The sequence below is a fragment of the Phyllopteryx taeniolatus genome, chromosome 9 (assembly GCF_024500385.1).
Source record: "Phyllopteryx taeniolatus isolate TA_2022b chromosome 9, UOR_Ptae_1.2, whole genome shotgun sequence".
In the NCBI taxonomy this organism is placed as follows: Eukaryota; Metazoa; Chordata; class Actinopteri; order Syngnathiformes; family Syngnathidae; genus Phyllopteryx; species Phyllopteryx taeniolatus.
Window position 1 is genome coordinate 30,288,045 of NC_084510.1, and position 22,628 is coordinate 30,310,672.

At 43.7% G+C, this 22,628-nt stretch overlaps 3 protein-coding genes across 10 annotated transcripts in view; 2 read left to right on the forward strand and 1 right to left on the reverse strand.

Moving 5' to 3' along the window:
* Positions 1-176: 176 nt before the first annotated feature.
* Positions 177-4,881, reverse strand: LOC133483406 (uncharacterized). The gene is made up of 5 exons (XM_061784590.1): positions 4,333-4,881; positions 3,437-3,648; positions 2,295-2,641; positions 913-1,159; positions 177-765 (listed from the first exon to the last, which is right to left on the reverse strand). The coding sequence occupies exons 1-5, from the start codon at positions 4,562-4,564 to the stop codon at positions 466-468; spliced, it is 1,338 nt and encodes a 445-aa protein (XP_061640574.1). The 5' UTR covers positions 4,565-4,881; the 3' UTR covers positions 177-465.
* An 80-nt stretch (positions 4,882-4,961) lies between these two features.
* Positions 4,962-9,657, forward strand: kctd6a (potassium channel tetramerization domain containing 6a). Of its 5 annotated transcripts, none has more exons than XM_061784595.1 (6): positions 4,962-4,986; positions 6,580-6,657; positions 6,775-6,944; positions 7,838-8,099; positions 8,852-9,010; positions 9,415-9,657. In XM_061784595.1, exons 2-6 carry the CDS (start codon positions 6,631-6,633, stop codon positions 9,523-9,525), a joined length of 729 nt encoding a protein of 242 aa, XP_061640579.1. In that variant the 5' UTR covers positions 4,962-4,986; positions 6,580-6,630; the 3' UTR covers positions 9,526-9,657. The 5 variants fall into 5 exon arrangements, with proteins under 5 accessions (XP_061640579.1, XP_061640580.1, XP_061640577.1 ...); XM_061784596.1 differs by lacking the exon at positions 4,962-4,986 and adding an exon at positions 5,072-5,182; XM_061784593.1 differs by lacking the exon at positions 4,962-4,986 and adding an exon at positions 5,731-5,882.
* Positions 9,658-15,657: 6,000 nt separating this feature from the next.
* The window catches only part of ccdc71 (coiled-coil domain containing 71), a 38,166-nt gene continuing 31,195 nt past the window's right edge, over positions 15,658-22,628 (forward strand). The window contains exon 1 of one of the 4 annotated variants that reach the window (XR_009790312.1): positions 15,658-16,151. The gene's annotated coding sequence lies outside the window, so the exon portion shown is untranslated. The remainder of the gene's footprint in view (positions 16,152-22,628) is intronic. The other 3 variants (XR_009790311.1, XM_061786430.1, XM_061786432.1) reach the window with 3 other exon arrangements.

The window sequence follows — 22,628 nt, forward strand, 5'->3', positions numbered from 1 at the left end:
ACTACTATTTAAAAGCAAAAATTTGCTTGCACCACAAATGCAGGAATCGTATTCTATTTATTCAGTTAAATGATCCGTAATAGGGACAATGTAAAAATGTCACCAAAGTAAATTTGCATTAAAGCTGCATGAAATCTAAAAGTATTTAAAGTTAAAAAACTAAACATGTCAACTGCTGAAATATTTTTTTTTTTTATTGTTGCTATTTACAAGGTTACAGTTTGGGCACATGCATCCTGAAATCAAACATGATCCAGTCTTTTTTTTGTTTGTTTTTTTTTTTCTCTCGTTAAACTCTTGAAAATGTATCTTAAGAAGACCGACCGTCAAATGTGACTTTTTGGGATTGAACAGAGGTGGCAAATGTCTCAAAACAAACAAACGAGCCATTGGGGAAATCAAACACAAAATCAAGATGTTGCGTTGGCGGAGAATCCTCAGTTTCCCACAATGCTTCGCATGAGGTCAAGGTGCAGACAGATCGGCCCGGCCAACTTCCGAGTGTCCCTTGAGCAAGCCCAGGCGCACCACCACCACCCTCCTCTTCCTCTCCTCCTCATCTTCCTCCTCTTCGCCATCCTCATCATCCTCTCGCTCCCGCTTCCTCCTCCTCTTCTTCTTCTTCCTCCTCCTCTTCTCCAGCTCCTCTGGCACGCGGTGCTGCTCTTCCTCATCCTCCTCCTCCTCCTCTTCTTCGTCTTCCTCGTCATCCTCGACGTCGTCTTCCTCCATGTCGGTCATGTGATCTTGATTCTCTCCTCCGTTCTGGCCGTAAAAATTAAAAGGAAAAAAAAAAAAAAAAGTCATCAATATGTACAAAACTGCAATTTTACACAGGCAGCTCCGACGCAGGAATGTGTCCGGGCTTCCGTGTGAAAGAGGCTCAAGTCGGACGTCGCGGCGCGGACTCACCGCCTTGTCGTGGGCGGCGCCGCGCAGCCGGTGCAGGCGCAGGCGCACGGTGTCCTTGTTCTGGCACAGGCCCAGGCTGTTGAGGGTGTCCAGGGCGGGTCCGGAGCAGCCCTGCAGACGCAGCTTGGCGCCCAGCGCCGCCTGCAGGAAGTTGTTGGTCCAGATGTTCCTGGTGAACAGCGGCACCGCCAGCGTCAGCACGCTGCGACGCAGCACCTGCAGCTCCGCCTCCGAGGCCGACAGCTGGCTGAGCGCACGTACGCACACAGACACACACTTGTTTGGTGATTTCATGACAGTGTCAATTAGAATTATTTTGGTTTTGTTTTAAAAATCTGAATTTTATGACCACTTTTTTTTTTTCTTTAATATAAAGCAGATATTCGTTTTTTGCATAAAGCACAATATTGTATTTTAATAATCTATTTATATTATTGGATATTCTACATGTTTTACATAAAAAAAAAACTTTTACACATTTAAGATGTTTTTGTTTTTATATTTTGACATTTACATTTTCCACAAAGTATGCAACATTTCTTAGGATAAAGCATAATCTACATTTAAACTTTTTAAAGGAAAATTAGCAGAATGTGAAGTTTAGGTTTTATAAAAACTGCAGAATTATGCATTTGGATGTTTTCATTTTTCTAACATGGCAGAATTAAGTGACAATTGTTAAATATTTTTAACAAAGCGGAATTATGTAAAAGATTTTTCATACATTTTTACAAAGCAGAAATATGGGACATTTTATCATATTTCATAATTTTTTTACATAGCAAAATTATGTTTTTGTTTTACATAAAGCAGAATTTTATGACTTACATTTTTTTACATATTTGGGTAGAGCAGAATTACTCAATATTTTCTTAATTTTCAGATTTTTTTTTACATAAAGGAATTAGGTGTTATTTTCTAGATAAAGCAGAATGACATTTTAATTTACATAAAGCAGAATTTTGTGACCATTTCTTTTTACACATTTTGTTCCGTAAATAATAATATATATATATTTTTTAAACTGAATTCAGAACAGAATTTAAACAGAATTCTGTGCCATTTGGTTAAATGAAAGAAATGTGATGACATTTGTTTTTTAATTAAGCAAAATTACGACTTTTTTTTGTTTACATTTTGTTACATAAAGCAATGATGTGTTTATTTTAACATTTATTACATTTATTAGATTTGGGGGGGGGGGGGCTTTTAATAAAGCCCAATTATGTGATTTTGACACCTGTATGACAGTCTGTCCAGGTAATTAAAAACTTTTGACGGCGACAGCGTGATCTCGGAACGCGTTCCGCCCCCCCTTACACGAGGCCGGACTGGAATTTTGCGGCAAGAGCCGGCCGGCAGAAAGCGGCGTGCGCACTCACTGCCTGCTCTTGACGAGGGCGCCGACGGTGGGGAAGAGGGAGCGCAGGCAGGTGGTGACGAGCGGGGCGCGCTCCTGCGCCCACGCCATGCATCGCGCCCACGGGAAGAAGGCCAGCAGCTTCTTGCTGGAGACTTTCTGGTGGAAGGGGCTGTCGGCGTGCCGCGACAGCGCCTTCATCTCCTCGCGCAGCTCGCGGCTCAGGAAGTCCATCATGGGCTTGCGGGCGCCCTTGGCCGACCAGAGCGTGCGGAAGGCCGAGCGGTAGCACGACTTGCTCACCAGCAGCGCCGCGCGGCTCTTCTTGCCCATGCGCTGGCCGCCCTTCGTCCTGTGGCGGGCGCTCGTCTGCGCACACGGACGACAACATTCTCATTGCGTGACCACACACAAGCCTGTAAATATTGTTATATTGTCGGCCTGCGTGTGTTTCTAAACCGTTTGTGTTCAAACATCCGTTGCTTAAAGGGTAAGTAAGAACTAAGGCAACATCAATGCTAGTTTCGTTAGCCTTTTGCATTGTGTGCTAGCAATAAGCTAGCGGACAGTTTTTGAGTTTGGTTAAATAATCAATGTGTAATTGTTATTTTCTGTGATTGGTTGGCGACCAGTTCAGAGCGTACCCTGCCTCTCGCCCGAAGATTGCTGGGAAAGGCGACACGCGTGAGGACAAGCGAAACGGACGTTGAATGAAAAATTCTCGGTTTTTTTTTTATGTTTAGTTTGAAACTTTTTTACGTAATTTAGGATGTGTTTATTCAGACTTTTTCAAAAGATTTTTTTGCATTTTTTTTTTACATGAAACCGAATTCTGTGACGTTTTATTGATTTTAAAAAATCATAAAGCAAAATTATGTGATGTTTCTATTTTTACATGAGGAAAGAATTATTTTATAATAATTATATATTTTTTTCCACAAAAGAGAATTGGGTGACTATTTTTTTTTTTTAATAGATTTAACCAAATTATGTGACACTGTTTTTACATTTTCTTTTCACATCTAAGCAGAATGATGTTTTTTTTTACATGAAGGCAAATTTCGTAACATTTTCTTTTTCTACATTTTCTTACATAAAGTGTCATTTTTAATTTACATACCTTTAATAAAGCGGATTTTTTTTTTTGGCCCCCCGTGGCCTCACCTGTTTGGCCGCGGCAGGTTTGAGCCACACGATCCTCTTCCCGTTGTTCTTGCGGCAGCATTTGGTCCTGATGACCTGCGCGCACGTTTCGCACACGAACGACTTTTTGCCGACGGCGCCCGCGTCGGGGAAGACCCACTGGGCGGCCTCCGGGGTGGTGAAGGTGAACACGGCCCTCCGGTTGAAGCCTCGGCCTTGCCGCTCGAAGGGACCTGTCGAGAAAAAAAGTTAAACATTTTCACTTATTTTGTTTCTTCTTTTTGGGGGGGGGAACCAACCCTGAAAACGCTTAATGGCACCATATCCCCACTCATTCAAGAATTTGGGGGGCTTTAAAAATAGATTTTATTTCCACAATACAATTATAATGGCCATCAATGATGCGCAGATTTTCACTATTTGCGGTCAGGCAAATAGCGCGGGTCCACTCTAATACATTTTTAGAGCTGAAAACGCAATATAATCATTTGAAATCCAAACTAGAAGTTTTCCCCTTCAAAGTCGCGCCGCCGGAGTCGTCTGCCGCACTTTCCCAGCCTTCTCTGCCAAACGCGTTCATCCATCCGATCGGATTCTTCCGGAATCCTCCGTAGCTGCGCTGGGAAGTCGCCGCCCGCGTCTTCAAAACGGGCCCCCCCCCCTCCATGACGCCCTTTGACCTCGGGGAAGAGGGTAAAGGTTGCTCCCGCACGGTGACGTTCTTCTCGGCAGGGAACTGTCAGATGCTCACGGCAAATTACAAAGGCCGCAGCGGGGACATCTTTGGGGACGCGCGGCTTAATCGTTCGGCCCACATTGAAAGGGGAAAACTTGTAGTTTGAAATCTAGCTTTTCTGACAAAATGTCATCGCCCACTGAACCGAGTTGTAAGGAATGCGACCATTTCCAATGCAGACCCTTGCAGCAGGAGCACGTCTTGTCCTCCTGGAACTTGGCCCGCCGTCGGCCGCGCTGTCCGGCCGCTTTTGGGAGCTCGTCGTCCTCGTCATCTTCATCGCCGGTGGCCGCTGGAAGCTCGGCGGCAAGCTCAGAGTCGGCATAATCGTGCTCGTTGGACTCGGACGGAGGAGCGTCCGCAGCGTCGTCGTCGTCGAGCGCCGCGGCGCTCTTGGCTTCCTCGCTCGTCATCGCGAAGCAAGGGACAACTTGTCAGAGAGTCTGCAAGAAGAGAAGTACAAAGTCGGCGGCGGCCATCACTCGGCTCACGTTAGCAACGAGCTAACACGTCGACAAGGCCCGGCACAGCGGAGCCCCCGCAAACAAGAAGCCCGGGGGCCAGCAGGCCCTCCGACACTCGCGAGCGCCTTCACGATGGCTTCCAAGGAATATTTGGACTGACGGCAGTTGGACACCGAAGCTTGCGGTTCGCGCTTCAAAGTCTCAACTTCAGTTCTTCTTCGTCTTCTTCTTCGGCGTCTTTTTCATTTGCGCCAATTTAGACGCCTTCTGGCGTCTTACTGCCACCTGCAGGCGAACGATATTATAACATTCTCGTTTCTGGTGCGGCGCGAGCGGCCTATCATTGTGCTATTGCTCATCATTATAATTAGGTATTATTATTTGCCTTTATTATTCTGCCCCCCCTCCCCCCCAGAAAATACAACCCACGCCGTTTAACGTATCCGCACAATTAAGGTATCAAACGATGTGTCTCCGCCGGACCCAGATCAGAACTATTTTAGCAATGTTACCAAAATCCAGAAACCAGACGCCATTTTCTTCCCATTTCGCTGTGCCAAAAATACGGTATGTGAATTTAGCCAAAATCGCGTTTTGTCACTCTTTCGCGCGAGGCAATACTTGTTCTTTTTAGATTACGTTGCTCGGAAATCCCTTTACACCTCCTTTTCCACATTTTCAGTTCGCTCTATCTGTCGAATCTTCCTACCTAGTGCGGTTGACTTTTTTTTCTGTGGATAATTTGTAGTACAATATTTCTATTGTGGAAGACGGTATTTATTAAGGTTACCTGTTAAGAGAAATAAGGTATTTTTTTAACTCCATATTTTTCACCTTGGATTTTTAATTTTTGCCCTTTCAGCTTTGGAAAAATCTGAAAATGTCTACCAATGTTACCACTCTTTTATTTATTTATATATATTTTTTACATTTTTACAAAGTAAACTTTTTCTTGGATTGTCTAGTGAGGATAAGCGGTACAGAAAACGGATGGATGGATGTTTGTCTTGTCATTTTAGCTCTTTCTGGTTACATTTAAGGTAAAAACAGCTAACATGATAACTGCCAAAAGTTGCACGTCACATACTCATTTCAAACGTCTTTTTAAGTTTCGTGAAGTTTGATGCTTTTACTTTGTTGGTTCAATTCGTCACAAGGCACAATTACGAGTCTTATTTTGAAGCGTCTGGCCGGAAGTGGTTTCGTCCATCCTTTGCTATTTTCTGGTTCCGCGGGTGATGGCGTCGTTACCGATAGAGGCGCGTCGGTAATGTTTTTGCACATGTTCCAATTCCAAGCTCTTTGATGTGCTAACACGCGCTACTAACTTGCTAGCATAGCTGAAAGCGGCATCTGCTACCGAGCCTCTTGATAATTACGCTTGTGTATTTCAGTGCGGCACATTCGACATAAACACATTTTACGGATGACGGACAAATGAGCTGTAACGTACAAGCCACTGTTAGGGTTTCAAACTGCGCTTAGGGTTCTAAACAAAGGCTCGGGTCTTAAATTAGGGGTTTAAACAACGTTGGGGTTCTGGTTCGGGTTTTAAACAAGGGCGGTGTTTTAAATTAGGGTTTTAAGCAAAGGCTGGTGTCAGGGACAGAATTTGAAAGTAGGGTTTTAAGCCAAGTTTGGGCTTTCATGTTAGGGTTTTAAACAATGAATAAGCTTTCAAGGCAGGGGTAGGGTTTCAAGCCAGGTTTAGGCATTATAATTAAGGTTTTAACCACGGGATAGGGTTTAGGGTTTTCAGGAAGGGTTAGCTTTTTAAAGTTTGGGTTTCAAGGCAGAGTTAGGATTTTAAACAAGCATTGGGCTTTCAAGGCAGGGTTACGGTTTGAAACAAGGGCAAGTTCAGACGCTGAACTGAAAAGCAAGAAAATGTTGTGCTGCAACAGCAAACGCTGCCGGTCTCCATGACGACCGTGTAACAAGCCGTCCCCCTTCCGACATCGCAGGTGTTGATGGGAGTCACTGGAACAGCTTAACCGCTGCGCAGGAACGACGCCATGAACAATGGAGACCTGGGGCACCTGGTGTGTGTGTGTTACTGTATCTTTCTTTGTGTAAAATTGTGTACTGCGCGCATGTGTGTAGAAACTTTAAACACTTATGTGTGCGTGTGTGTGCTAAACAGTGTCCTTTGTGTGTAGACGGGCGAGCAGGTGACGCTGAATGTGGGCGGCCGCTTGTACTGCACGTCATTGACCACACTGAGGCGCTACCCGGACTCCATGTTGGGCGCCATGTTCCGAGGGGACGTTCCTTCCCTGAGGGACGCCCGCGGGAACTACTTCATCGACCGCGACGGGACGCTCTTCCGGTACAGGCGAACGTCTGGCGGCTCGCGTCAGCTAAGCTAACGTAGCAGTCGACGGGTTGAAAGTCCCGTCAGGACGACGGCAATGGACACAAAAACAGAAAGAAGACTATGTATCAAAATAAAAGCATTAGCAGAGCAAAACACAACTGAACACAACCGGTTTAAAGTCAAGGCTTGGGTTTCAAAGTAGGGTTTTAAACCAGCGTTTTGGGTTTCTGAGTAGGGTTTCAAGTCTCCGTTAGGGTTTCAATGCTGGGTTAGGGTTTTTAAATGGGGTTTCAAGTCAGAGTTTGAGTTTCAAAGTAGGGTTTCAACCCAGGGTTAGGGTTTCAAATTAGGGCTTCAAGCCAGCGTTAGGGTTTCAAAGTAGGGCTTCAAGCCAGCGTTTGGGTCTTAAACTGGAGTTAGGGTTTCAAAGTAGGGTTTCTAGCCAGAGTTAGGGTTTCAAGTCATGATTAGGGTTTCAAGACAGGAATCGGGTTTCAAAATAGGGTTTTAAGCCAGGGTTAGAGTTGCAAAGTAGGATTTCAACAAGGGGTAGGGTTTCAATGCAGCGTTTCAAAGTAAGATTTCAAAACAGATTTAGGCATTGAAACGGGGATTGTTGTTTCCAATTAGGGTTTCAAGACAGGATTACTGTTTCAAAGTACGGTTTCAAGTCAGGTTTAAGATTCTAAGTTTGGTTTTTAAGACAGGTTTTGGAATTTATACAAGTGTCCAGGTTCACAGTAGAGTTTTAACACAGGAACAGTTTGTCAAATTATGGTTTCGAGTCAGGGATAGGGTTTCAGATTAAGGTTTCAAAATTGGGTTTCGAGCCAGTGTCTCAAAGTTGGGTTTCAAGTCAAGGTTATGGTGCTCAGACTTCATTCCTGTCCCTGTGCTGCCCTCAGTTACATCCTGAACTTCCTTCGCTCGTCCGAGCTGACGCTGCCGTGCGACTTCAAGGAGGCGGAGCTTCTCCGCAAGGAGGCGGACTTCTACCAGATCGAGGCCCTGCTGCAGCGCCTGGGGGACCCCGCCAGGTGTCCTCGGTCGGCGCCGTACCCGAGCGACTCTTACGACGAGCTGCTGGAGCTGTGCAGCACCAGGAAGCTGTCCAAGTACTCCAACCCGGTCGCCGTCATCATCACACAACTTAGCGTCACCACCAAGGTACGCCGTGGCCTTGTCCTTACACAGCTGCCTTGAAACTACACGTAGGGCTACAACTAACAATTATTTTAAAATTGATTAAACCTTCGATTATTTTTTGGACAAATCGAATAGAAAAAGATTTACATCCCTTTATTCAATAACAGAACTTTATTTCAACTTGACCGTGCACTAAAGTGCACAAACGGGTTGCTGTATGAAAATCCCTCCGCTCATTATAAATAAAATATATAAAATAAATTATGAATACAGTAATCGCTCGCTACAGGATAGAAAGCACAGGACCGAAATGCCAATGTTTAACATACAAGCCACAGCCAGAGTTTGGGGAAATAAATTACAAATGCGCACTTTAGCTCGACGTATAGCTAGCTAATGCACACACTCGTAACAATATGGACAGGAAGAGATACAAGGAAAAGCAATGTTTAGCTTGATTTTGTTTTACAACGACATCAGCATAGTTAAAAACATCACTGCAAAGAATTCGGGGAAGCAGCGGGATCTGCCCGTCCTAATTCCCATATTGCTTTGTGCTGACTACATCGCCAGGACCGTCAAGTGTTTTACACAATTTGAAGCACCAACCCAGGTTTGAAACCCTAACCCTGGCTTGAAACCCTACCTCTTATTGAAAGACCTAAGCCACCAGGCATATTTGAAGCCCTAACCTTTGTTTGAAACTTAAATTCTGTTCGAAGCCCAAATTTGAAACCCTAACCTTAACTTGAAGCCCTACTTTGGGTGTGTAGGTGCAGTGTATATTGTCGGCCATCTCGTGCAGCTTCACGAAGTGGAACAAGCACATGATGGACACTCGCGACTACCAGGTGTCGTTCACCTTCGGCCCGTGTGACCACCAACAGGAAGTCAGCCTGCGCGTCCACCTGCTCGAGTTTATCTCCAAAGCCGTAAGTATGATCGCAATCATCCAGATTGCTCGCTTCAGCTCTCTTCTATGGTTAGCGTTACATTTTTCCCCTTTAACTTCTGTGGTGAATCAAAAAAAAAAAAGCCAAAGAAAAAGCTTGAAACCATAACCCTGGCTTGAAACTAGGCTCTGAAACACAAACTCTGACTAGAAACCCTACTTTCACACCCGCCGACTTGAAACCCTAACTCAGGCTCAAAACCCTTTTTTGAAACCCCAGCCCTGTCTCGAAACTCTAACCCAAGTTTGAAACCAAAATTTAAAACCCTAACTCTGGCTTCAAACGCTAACCCTTTCTTAAAATCTTACTTTGAAACCTTAACCCTGTCTTAATTTATTATTATTTTTCGTAACTGTGTTTCGTCTTTGCCCCGTGTTTTGCAGGGTTTCAGTCTGCGCAACACGCGCGTTCACCACATGAGCGAGCGGGCCAACGAAAACACGGCGGAGCACCATTGGACCTTCTGCAGACGCGTTCGCAAAGCGGACATCTGACGGACGCACGGCCGTCGTCTTTCGAACAATCAGGAAAAGATTCCGAGTCTCTTTTGCGACTCCATGCATGCAATCGCAACCTCCGTTCTATCGAAACACTCAAGACAAATAAAGAAAGTCTGAAAAAAACGATTTGCTGTGGTCATTCGTCCTTTAAAACTATAAATCTTGCTTGAAACCTTAACCCTGACTAGAAACGCTAACTCGGGCTTCAAACCCTCCTTTGAATCCCTATCTGTCTTGAAACCCTACCAATTGCCAAACTAGGAATAAACACGTCATCAAAACCAGTGAAACCTGTTACAGCTCAGCAGAACATCGGTAATCCGATCTACGACCGCCGGTTTGTGTCGTCACTGCGAGGATCCGACGGTTTGGCACATAGCGAGGCGGCAGCAACGATCACACCTCTTAATTCCACACACACACACACACACAAAAAAAAAAAAGCCTTTATAAGAATTCTGAGCAAAGTTTATTCATAACGTGTTAACCTCACAACAGAAGCGAATGCGGCAGGGCACTACGCAACTTGCCCCAACCTCACAACAGAAGCGAATGCGGCGGGGCACTACGCAACTTGCCCCCAAAAGTATGTCATTTATTTGAAAAAAATGTAATAGCGAAATTCCTTTGGGGAAAAAAAATTCTTGGTTCTGGAATGATTGTAGTGGGCACTTCCCTGACCTGCCCCAAAACACAGAGCAATTGTTTTTCTTTTTTCTTTTTAACAAAATTCCCTCCTGATTTTTGTTTTCACTATTTGCTTTGTTGAAATGAATCAAAATAAAGAAACGCCATCTGCCAGATGTAGTGGGGCACTGCACACCTAGCCCCAAAATGTCAATATTTCTTTTTTTCTTTATTACAAAATTCCCACAAGATATAAAAAAATAATAATAATAAACAATCCGCTATGTTGAAATGCATTTAACCCATCACAATGAACACATACACAGTATGTCAATAGTTTCTTTTTTACTGAAACAAATCCCTCATAAAAAAAAAAGGTTTATACAATATCCACTTTTTTTTTAAATGAATCTAAAAAGAAGCGCCATGTGCTGGATGTGGTGGGGCACTATCTGAACTGACCCAACATCAATGTTTTTTGTCTTTTTTTATTGCAAAAATCCCCAATGATTTTTTTTTCTTAAATAATCCGACAACCCACATCAATTGTTTTTATTTTTTTATTGCAAAATTCCCATGTGAATTATTTTTTTTTCCTATCCACTTTGTTTAAATGAATCAAAAAGGAAGCACCAACTGGTGGGGCACTGTCTAACCTGCCCCAACATGTACATCAGTAGTTTTTGTATTTTTTTTTAATTGGAAAATTCCCTCGTAAAAAAATATTTTAAAAACTATCTGCAATGTTATGATGATAGAACAATAATTATAAAAGAACCTGTGATCTTTGTTCGCAAGCTTGGATGTCGTGCGTCACTGTCTAACTTGCCGCAAGAAGTAGAAACATTTTCTTTTCTTTTTTTAATTGTAAACCTCACTCATTAAAGCATGTTTCTATAACTATAGTGGAACCTCAGTTTACAAATTTTATTTAGTGACTCCATTCACGAACCGAAATGTTTGCAGTAGTTCCCAATAAAATAAATTATTCATTCCAGCACCACAATAACGTTATATTTACCTTACTTTTATTGGTGTCTGGTTAAAAAATGCTGTATAATCTAGAAATAAGTAAAAACACTTTTTACTATGACGAAATAATATAGCTAGCATACACCTGTGCAACTCTTGACCCTTTTCACAGGCAGTACTGTATGCTTCGGGGACCGTGTTGGATTATGGGATGTGGCGGCCATTTTGGCCGAGCGGTATACCTGGCGAACGTAAACAAGGCCGGGTAGTCGGGCGGCGAAAGGTGGCGTCTTAAAATACAAGAACGGTAATTCGATTTACAGGGAACCATTACACCACGAAGCCAGGCTAACGCTATCACCAGCTAGCTCTTTCTGTGTGTCGAAGCCAAGTTAAGAAGAAGAAGAATCACCTTTATTGTCATGAACATGCATGCATGCGCATGCAATTTGTTCTCTGCATTTTACCCATCACAGTGAACACATACACATTAAGGTGGAACCCCGGCAGACACTCGCTGCCTGTGACTGGCGCCTCCTCAGGATAGTTTGTGTTCCCCCCCATTGTCTCTTTGTTCGTGTGCACCCTGTAAAGTGACTTCAGAAATTTGTTTCGAAACACATTTAGTGTTTGACAATAATTGAGACGCCTTTGTAGATAGCTATATCGTTATCTAGCTAGCTATGTATATAGCCAAAATGCATCTTCCAGAGTTGCCACAATTTACAGAACAGCTCTGTGTCGTTGCTTAAATTCCCGAATTGATTTTGTGACATTCAGGCGACTGTACTGCGTGTGTTGGAGCGAAAGCAGTGTGGGCATGTAACTAGCAGAAAGCATGTGTGACGTGCGCCGCTGTGTTTAACTTGCCCAGCCTGCCGGAAATCAAGAAGAAGAAGAAGAAGAAGTCTGGTACGTAGACTTCACACCGACACAACACCAAACGTGAAGGTGATGCAGGCGACGAGATCGCCATCCGTCAGCGGCCTCAGCTCTGAGGAGCCCCCAGGTAGCGATGTAAGATCACGTTAGGAGGCTCAACTTCAAAATGGAATAGTTATTGTGGACTATAATCATAAAAGTAAGCACACAAGTCAACTTACCCTCGTTGTCGGTGACATAATGTCACAGCCGAACACGGCACCCGATGACAGCGGGACGGTAGGAGGAAGCACAGGTAGTTAAAAAGTTGGCACCGCCCCATTCACTAGTATCAAGTTACCCACGAAGCCATGTTGTCTCTGGTGAAAGTTTACAAAACTATCCGTCGTAAAATGCGCACTGCGGAGTCCGCTGGTGGCGGTGTTGATGTTCAGCTCGCCTTCTGCGATTCTTCAAAAGTCAATCCATCGCTTTTTTATTTCCTAATTTTTGGGGAGCTTAAAAAACGTCACCGAGGTGTTCTGTAATTTGAGGCATCCAGCGAAGACGCATTTTCGGGATGTAGCCATCGTTAGCTTGCTAACTGCACGCTGGTGTGGTAAATGGGACTTGCTATGGAAACTAAACAGCTAACTCACAACTGAGCAGCATAGCCAAACGAAACGACGTCACTTTGTCCTTATATTGTGGGAGAGGGAAGTATACGCCCCAGCCCCGTGACCTCCGCCTTCCGTTGGGCAGGAATGAATGAAGACTTTGAGACACTTGGCGTTTGGGCTAATTTGATTTATTGAACAAGCCTTAGTGTCATAGCAGCTGCGTACAAAGCCAGGACAACAAAAAAACCCTGGATCTCACTTTATCAAGGTTTAATTAACTCTGGGCGTGGAATTACATGTACCCGGAAGATGGTCGTTCCTCATGACCATATTTGGAACCACACCCGCTTGCTGGCGCCTCACAGTCTAGCTAAGTTCACACCTGGTACCCTTATCTTATAAGATGCAAAACAGTCCTCTTTGCAGACCGGATGCCTGTTGTGAACCCAAGACATGTTACTGTCTGGGCAGAGAAGGAAAACCCTAATAAACGTACAAATGGTTGAAGGAAGTCTTTTGATGTAGAACTACAAAGAAAAGATGGTTGGCTTGAATACAGATCTCCAAACATTTGGCCCTCTGACTTCGGCTAGACTATATCGCAACAATTCAGCACTATATTGTTGACCCGGAAATAGCACATGAACCGGGATATTTTTTCTTTGAAAATTTAGTTTGGAAACCGAATTGTTCAGAAACTGGGTCATTGTAAACTCAAGTTCCACTGTTATGTTAAAGAGAGAAAATATTAAGGCTGGAAGTATCTGTGAGGCTTGTTTTCAAGTATTTTGGCAACAAATACATATAGTAAGTAACCTAAGCCACCCTCACGGGATGTAACGTCACGACTCAACCTTGGTGTCATATTTCTAGAATTTTTTACTTTCCTTTTGCGTTTACAAACACTAAGGGATTATTTTGGTCGGCCCTGTACCCCACCGCCACCCCGCAAAAATCTAAAAAATGTAGCTCTGGCTACACATGTAGCTTACCACTACAGTGTGTGACTGAGGACTGAATGAATAATGCATCTTTAATGCGCTATATAAGTGTAATGTATTATTATTATTAACTGTTTTTGTGGTCTTTGGTCTTGGAATATTGGTGGGGCACTGCCCGACTTGCCCTTACAAGTATGAACATTTGTAAACCGAGGTTCCACTGTCACAACTACAAATCATCAGGCCCCTCCCATACTCAGAGTTCAGACATTATACTGTACATTATAGAGTACATGTAATTGAAGTCAAGTTTATATTTATTGCCCTTAATCACAAAAGAATCGAAAAGGGCTTCACACGCCCACAGTTGGCAATAATTAACCACATCCCATCCATCTAATCCCCCCAATCGGGCAAGGAAAAACTCAACTGCATCCTTGGACGAGTAATGGGCAGAACCAGCACAGGACGAAAGACAGCAGTCCTGGTCGGGTGACACCAGAGATAACATGTCTTCTTGGGTAGCTTGATATTATCCATCCATGCATCCATCCATTCTGTTCCGCTTATCCGAGGTCAGGTCACAGGGGCACTTGCTCCATCCAGCTCTTCCGGGGGGATCCAGAGCCATTCCCCACCAGCCGGGAGACATAGGCTTTCTAGCGTGTCCTGGGTTGTCCCCTGAGTCTCCTCCTGGTGGTGCATCCGGGGAACACCTCACCAGGTAGGGGCCTGGGCGGTATCCTAATCAGATGGCCGAGCCACCTCATCTGGCTCCTCTCGATTCGGAGGAGCAGCGGTTCTACTCTGAGACCCACCCAGATCACAAAGCTTCTCACCCGATCTCCAAGGGACAGTCCGGACACGCTGCTGAGGAAACTCACTTCGGCCGCTTGGATCCGGGATCTTGTTCTTTCGGTCAACACGACCCACAGCTCGTGGCCATAGGTGAGGGTAGGAACGTAGATCAACCGGTAAATTGTGAGCTTCGCCTTTCGACTTAGCTCCTTCTTTACCACAACGGACTGATACAAAGTCCGCATCACTGCAGACGCTGCACCGAATCGCCTGTCAATCTCTGGTTCCATTCTTCCCTCACTCGTGAACCATACTCCGAGATACTTGAACTCCTTCACTTGGAGCAAGATCTCATCCCCAACCCGGAGAGGGCACTACACCCTTTTCCGACTGAGGACCACGGTCTCAGATTTGGAGGTGCTGATTCTCATCCCAGCCGCTTCACACTCAGCTGTGAACTGCTCCAGTGAGAGTTGGCGATCAGGGGTTGACGAAACCAACAGAACCACATCATCTGCAAAAAGCAGAGATGCAATACTGAGGGCACCAAACCGGACCCCTCTACGCCTCGGCTGCACCTTGAGATTCTGTCCAAAAAAGTTATGAACAGAATCAGTGACAAAGTTCAGCCTTGGCGCAGTCCAACACTCACCGGACCAAATCCGACTTACTGCCGGAAATGCAGACCAAACTCTGACACTGTTCGTACAGGGACCGAACAACTTGTATCAGTGGGTTCTATACCCCGTACTCCCGAAGCACCCCTCACTAGATACCTGATTTTATATACTTAGCGATTATTTTATTTTTTTATTCATTCAAATTTGGCTGGCTTTTTAACATGTCTGTGGTGTGTCGAATTTTCATGACATTTTATGGGCCTGCTTAGTGCCACTTTAAAAATAATATTTTGACATCCTGGGTTTTTTAAATCATAGAAATCCTTTGTTAAAATGTTTTAAAACTATCCAGTACGTTCAAAAGATAATAACGATGAAAGTAGCTGTGATTTTTGTTCGTGAGCTTGATGCGGTGGGGCACTGCCCCATCTTGACCAAAAAAGTATGAACATTTTCTTTAGACCCAAATTTTTTCGACCTCCCTCGTGTAAACGTTTCTATTATGAGCAGCTATGTTAAAATTAGAAAATACTATAGCTAAAAGTAGCTGAGAGTCGTTTTTCAAGGGTTTAGGCGACAAATACGAAAATAACCCAAGCCACGCCCTCCACCCGTGACGTCACGAGCCAACATTGGTGTCAGATTGCCAGACTTTATGAATTTTTTTTTTTACTTTTCCGTGTTAACGCACACTACAGTTTCACTAGTGCAGTCACGGTATTTGGTCGTATTGTCGGAGGGGATTATTTTGGGAGTAATTCCCCACATTTGTCGGCCCGGTTCCCCACCCCCACCCTTCTCTGGCCTCTTGTCCCGCCCCCTCTCCTTTCTCCCCGGCTGCCTCCGTCAGCCGCTCCGCTCTCGTCGCAGCCATTTTACGGTGGAGCGTCAGCGCGGCGGCGACCGGAGGATGCCAAGACAGCGCGGTTAAGAGGTAATTCCGCCTCGGGCCCTCTCTTTTCCCCGTCGTTTGGTCGACCTTCACACGTCCCGCTGGCTACGTCGGCCGTAGCAAGCGGCAGGACGGGGCCGACGGGGCTGGTTGGCTGGCCGGAGCCACACCACCGTCGCGGCCGCTCGCCACGGAGGGAAGCTTGACGCCCGCAAGTCTGTAAAAAAGAAAAGCGACGCCCTTCGCCCAAGCTGTCAAAGTTTTTTGCGAGGCTGTCAGCGTGGAGCGGGTGAGCCTAAATTTGACACTTTTCTGAAAATAACAATAATCGAGTCTCGTTTTGTTGGCGCCACACCGATAGGGGGCCCCCGAGAGCAGGGTGTACCCAATTTAGCGACGGCTAGCTCGACTTTTGTGTTTAGTTGTTTTATGCTCAGAGACAAGTTTTATTTACACTAAAGCTGTCCCGAGTTGAAAACTAAATTTAATCAAATGCCTTTAAAAACATATTTTTGACATTACTATAGTTTATTACACGCATTGGCAGCATTGTCGCTAAACCAGTTTAAAATGCCAAAACAAAATGACCGCCTGTGTTCCAGATGGTTGGGCTTTTATTTGTCGAAGACCAAAGAGTTCCAATGTGTGTGTGTTTTTTAAACATTATTATGTTCGTGTTTCTTATGCGTAAAAGCAGCGGTGTCGCAAACCTGATTCTAAATGGCGGAACAAAATGGCCACTGGTGTTCCAAATAGGGATGCAAATTCTAGGAATTTTCAAAGTTGGAAACTTTCTACGGGAGTTAACCGGGATTTATGGAAATGGATGGCATTAAACCAGGAATTTAGAAAATTTAAGCTTGTCTCTCAAGATAGAACAGTTGGGGAAAATATAAGCTGGTCAAAAACGGCTCTCAAATTGAAGTAAAACACTCAAATTTATTATTTACGTATTTATTTCTCCTCGACCGTCTCATTTTATCTGCTCTTCAGGGAACGCCTTCTCTGATTGGCTGACAAGTCACTTTTATAGGCCCAAATTCCGAGACATTGAAGTGTCCACATTTTATGACGCGTCATTTCCCCTAAAAACTCGACTTAACTAGCGCAAAAGGAACATTGGTGAGAAGAGCAGTGTGGGAAGTAGAATAGATAATGTACTTCAGCAATCAATTATGAGTATTTTTTTGGTTGAATTGATTTCTTACGAAGGATTTTAGAGGTGTTTGAAGTGCTCTTTTTTTATTTTTTTATTCCACAAAGATGGCAGCCACTTGTCACGTTGCTACTTTTTGCTTTGTGTGGTGTGGCAAAATTAGAGTTTCGGATATGCCGCTGCTTGAGTGAGTTGAAAAAAATGGGGCATTACGGTACTGCAACACCCTTGCGTGTGGGCAAGGAGAGCTATCTATTTTGCATGGATGTCTGCTTATGACTAAACAAAATGTTTTGATTTATGCTAATTTCAAATGGTGAAGCTATCATCTCAAAGACCCAACACAAATAACAGTTCCATGGCAATGCTATTGCGAAACTGATTTTAAATGCCAGTACGAAATGGTCACCTTTGTTACAAAGTTATGCTAAAATAGTTCAGATGTGATTTTTAACAATGCTATTGTACTTATTATAAATCTTACGCGAAATGGCAGCACTAACGCCTAACGAATTTTAAATGCCAATACAAAATAGCCACATGTTCCAAACTGTTGAGCTATTATTTTTCTGAGACCAAACGCAAAATTCCCATGATTTAGTTTTGGATTTGTTACTGTACTCATTTATATTCCGAAATGGCAGTGATATCGCTACATCCGTTTTACTTGCTAGCACAAAAGAGCCACCTATCTTCCAAATGGCTCGATCTTATTTTTCAGAGACCAAACGCGAAAGTAGTTGCGATATGTTTTTTAAAATCGTTGTTGTACTCATTTTAACTACAACCCCAATTCCAATGAAGTTGGGACGTTGTGTTAAACGTGAATAAAAACAGAATACAATGATTTGCAAATCATGTTCAACCCATATTCTTTTGAATACACTACAAAGACAAGATATTTAATGTTCAAACTGATAAACTTTATTGTTTTTAGCAAACAATCATTAACTTAGAATTTTATGGCTGCAACACGTTCCAAAAAAGCTGGGACAGGGTCATGTTTACCACTGTGTTACATCACCTTTTCTTTGAACAACATTCAATAAACGTTTGGGAACGGAGGACACTAATTGTTGAAGCTTTGTAGGTGGAATTCTTTCCCATTCTTGCTTGATGTACAGCTTCAGTTGTTCAACAGTCCGGGGTCTCCGTTGTCGTATTTTACGCTTCATAATCCGCCACGCATTTTCAATGGGAGACAGGTCTGGACTGGATCAGGCCAGTCTAGTACCCGCACTCTTTTACTACAAAGCCACGCTGTTGTAACACGTGCAGAATGTGGTTTGGCATTGTCTTGCTGAAATAAGCCAGGAAAAAGACTTTGCTTGGATGGTAGCATATGTTTCTCCAAAACCTGTATGTATCTTTCAGCATTAATGGTGCCCTCACAGATGTGTAAGTTACCCCTGCCATTGGCACTAACACAGCCCCATACCATCACAGATGCTGCCTTTTGAACTTTGCGTCCATAACAGTCCGGATGGTTCTTTTCCTCTTTGGCCTGGAGGAGACGACGTCCACAATTTCCAAAAACAATTTGAAATGTGGACTTGTCGGACCACAGAATACTTTTCCCCTTTGCGTCAGTCCATCTTAGATGAGCTCGGGCCCAGAGAAGCCGGCGGCGTTTCTGGGTGTTGTTGCTAAATGGCTTTTGCTTTGCATAGTAGAGTTTCAAGTTGCACTTACGGATGTAGCGCCGAACTGTATTTACTGACATTGGTTTTCTGAAGTGTTCCTGAGCCCATGCTGGTGATATCCTTTACACATCGATGTCTGTTTTTGATGCAGTGCCACCTGAGGGAGCAAAGGTCATGGGCATTCAATGTTGGTTTTCGGCCTTGCCGCGTACATGCTGTGATTTCCCCAGATTCTGTGAACCTTTTGATGATGATATGGACCGTAGATGATGAAATCCCTAAATTCCTTGCAATTGTACGTTGAGGAACATTGACCTTAAACTGTTCCGACTATTTTCTCCCGCACTTGTTCACAAAGCGGTGAACCTCGCCCCATCTTTGTTTGTGAATGACTGAGCAATTCAGCCAAGCTCCTTTTCTACCCAATCATGGCACCCACCTGTTCCCAATTAGCCTGTTCACCTGTGGGATGTTCCCAACAGGTGTTTGATGAGCATTCCTCAACTTTCTAAAAACAATCAAGTTTATCAGTTTGAACATTCAATATCTTGTCTTTGTAGTGTATTCAATTAAATATAGGTTGAACATGATTTGCAATTCATTGTATTGTTTTTATTTGTTTAACACAACATCCCAACTTCATTGGAGTTGGGGTTTTACACGAAATAGCAGTACTATCGCTAAACTGATTTTAAATGCCAGAACAAAATGCCCCATGTTCCAAATGGTTGAGCTATTTTTCATAAACCAAACATGAAAAAACTATTTTTTTAATCGTTATTGTCATTATTTATATTACAAATGCCAGAACAAAATGGCCACCTGTGTTCCAAAATGGTTGAGCAGTTATATTTCAGAGATCAAAGGCGAAAACACTTCCGATGTGTTTTTAAATTGTCATTGTACTTAATTAAAACTACCGTATTTTCGCGACCATAAGGTGCACCGTATTAAAAGGCGGAGTCTCAGTTACGGGGTCTATGTCTGTATTTAACGCATACATAAGGCGCACCGTATTAATGAGCGCAGGCATGGTTAAACATGCGCCTAGCTTAAAACATGCGCTAGCATGCATGCATGGTAAAACATACGGTAGCATGCATGCTAGTATATGGTTTTAAAAAGGCAGCGGGAGCAAAACTGAATTCGGTTGTACTTTATTGAAGTATTTATCAATGTACTCGTGTTATTTTTTGGATCAATCCTCATCCACAAATCCATCAAAGTCCTCATCTTCTGTATCCGAAATGAACAGCTGGGCAAGTTCTCCATCAAACACGACGGGTTCCCTCTCGTCATTGTCGGAGTCTGTCTCGTCGCCGGGGGGGCCGTTCGGCGACGATGCCGGCGTTTTCCTGCTTCCTCCGCTTGCGAACCGTGGATTCGTTGATCTCGAATTCTCTGGCGGCTGCTCGATTCCCGTGTTCCTCCGCGTAACTGATAGCTCGCGGTTTAAACTGTGCTCCGTAAGCGTGTCTCTTCGTAGGTGCCGTTTTCGGGGGTCCTTAGCCAAACCGATGTCGTTTTGCACAATGCACACCCCGGCGCTATATACCTACCGGGGGCGTGCCTTTAGCGTCCTCTTTCATGCGCACCCTTCCCCCTTTAACGTCCACACGCTGTCCTCAGTCACGTCCGCCTTTCCTCTATATAAGCAGCGTGTCGGCAGGAAATGCTCCCAGTCAGTCGGGCGGAGCGCTCATCCAAGTCACACAACAACATTTACCGATTTTGGAACTCTGTGCGCACACAAGGCGTGCCGCATTATAAGGCGCCCCGTCCATTTTGAAGAAAATGTAAGACTTTGAAGTGCGCCTTATGGTCGTGAAAATACGGTACTCAAAATGGCAGCGCTATCTCTAAACCAATTTTAAATGCCAGAGCAAATTGGCCACCTGTGTTCAAAATGCTTCAGCTATTATTTTTCAGAAACTAAACGCTAAACATTCTGTTTTTTTTATTTTATTTTATCGTTGCTCTACTCATTTATATTTCGTCAAATGGCAGTGCGATCATTAAATTGATTTGAAATGCCATAATGAAACAGCCGCCCGTGTTCCCAATGGTTTACCCATTATATTTCGGAGACCAAACGTGAAAACACTTACAATGTTTTTAAAATAAATTTTGTACCCATTAATACTACACAAAACGGCAGCGCTAACACAAAATCGATTTTAAAAGCTAGAACAAATTGGCTACTTTTTATACAAATGGTTGCGCCATACATTTTTGGTGACCAAAAGCAAAAATGGTTCAGAAAGATCAAATGTTTTTCTATCAAAAGTGCTGTGGTGAAATTGTGTATTTCTAGAATAGTGCAATGGGCTAAAGGCTTCTTTATACTCGCGGAGACGGTGACCGCGCTGACAGCACTGCGGCTATCCCGCACGCAGTTTGCCTTTATACTCGAGCGCAACCCACGCGCGCTGTTTTGAATGTATGCTGCAGTTCTCCTCCAAGTTGGGGTTGTCGCTACGTCTGGCATTGGCTAGGACACCACAGGGTGGCGTTTCCTCTGCATTTTTTTTTTCCATTTCCGGTAGCCGTTTTTACTTTCCTTTCCGTAACAAGGAACAAAGCAACAACAATTGTGACCGTGGAACAGAATCTGCTAAAACAAATGGACCTAGATGACACGTTTAATTATGCTGCAAAATCGATCGAGAAGGCGGCGTCATAGGTGCTATGTGGAACCAAGGGGCACGCTGAGTACGTCATCGTCAGCATGTGACTAAAACGGACCAATCACGAGAGATGATCTCCGCAGCGTTCGACGCACAGCAACTATTTTTGCCGTGTGCGCGGCAAGCTACACAGAGGGGCCGCGCGGGACAATTTGTCAGTCACGTGATGCAATGCGGGTGTTGTCGGCCGCGCGACCGCGGGAGTATAATGAGGCCTTTACTACTAGTAAATTATTATACATGTAAACTGTATATTGTCTGTATCCCTTTTCACACCGTATTTCAAAGGTGGTTTCTTTAGGGCTTTTCCCGTTGGCTGTTTTGTGTGAAAGGTACCGACACGAATGGGGACTGTGAAATTCAACACCTCACGCTCACTTCCCCCACCCTTTTGTGTTAAAAACTCTGAAGGCAGGATTCCCTGTAGGCTGTTTGAAAGGTAGCACCCGTTTGCTGTAATGTTCGGCCGCACTCTGTTATGTGTGAAAGGTGCAGGCTGACAAATGGTCAATCAAATGGTGTAAAAACCTCATGTGGATTGAACCAATTGTCATTTTTTGTAACATAGCCGTACGTATAGTGATTACAATTTTGGCTTGCAGCACGAAGCAAAAAAATTATGAAGCGACGGCTGGTAACGCGAAAAATGCATTATTTGGGGTACTCCTTAGTAGAGCTGTCACTATAGAATCTTTTTAGAATAATTTTTCCTATTATTGATCGAATAATAATTGCCCCCTCACTATTAGTAACATTTATTTATTTTTTAACTGCTAACTTGCATTTTATTCTCAATGGACTTCAATCCTTAAACTTCATATGTTGGTACTGAGTATAAATCTGGTGTACCAATTTTGAGACAGCAAAATGCCAAATGGTTAGCTATCGCGATTAGCATTAGCACGCTAGCAATTACCATTTTAGGTCAAAAAACAGTAACTACCTTTCAGCCCACTCATACTCATTATGTTATATGTACATTACACATCTAGCAGTGTCTTAAAGATCACTTAGAGACGCTCCTTTGTCATTTTTGGCAAAGTTTATAATTTGCCTAACACTGCGTCCGTCTGCAATAAATGCCCATGTGATACATGGGTTTCGGCGGCGCAAGTTTACAATTTTTTTAATTTTTTTATCCCCAGTCCTAATCCTAAATCAACCTGCCACTGTACTGGATTATGCTAAAGTATTTTCACCTACTATGTTTTACGTTTTAACAGCAAATCTTCATTTTTATTTTTGGAAATTCCTGGTTTATTCTCATAAAGTCCCATTAA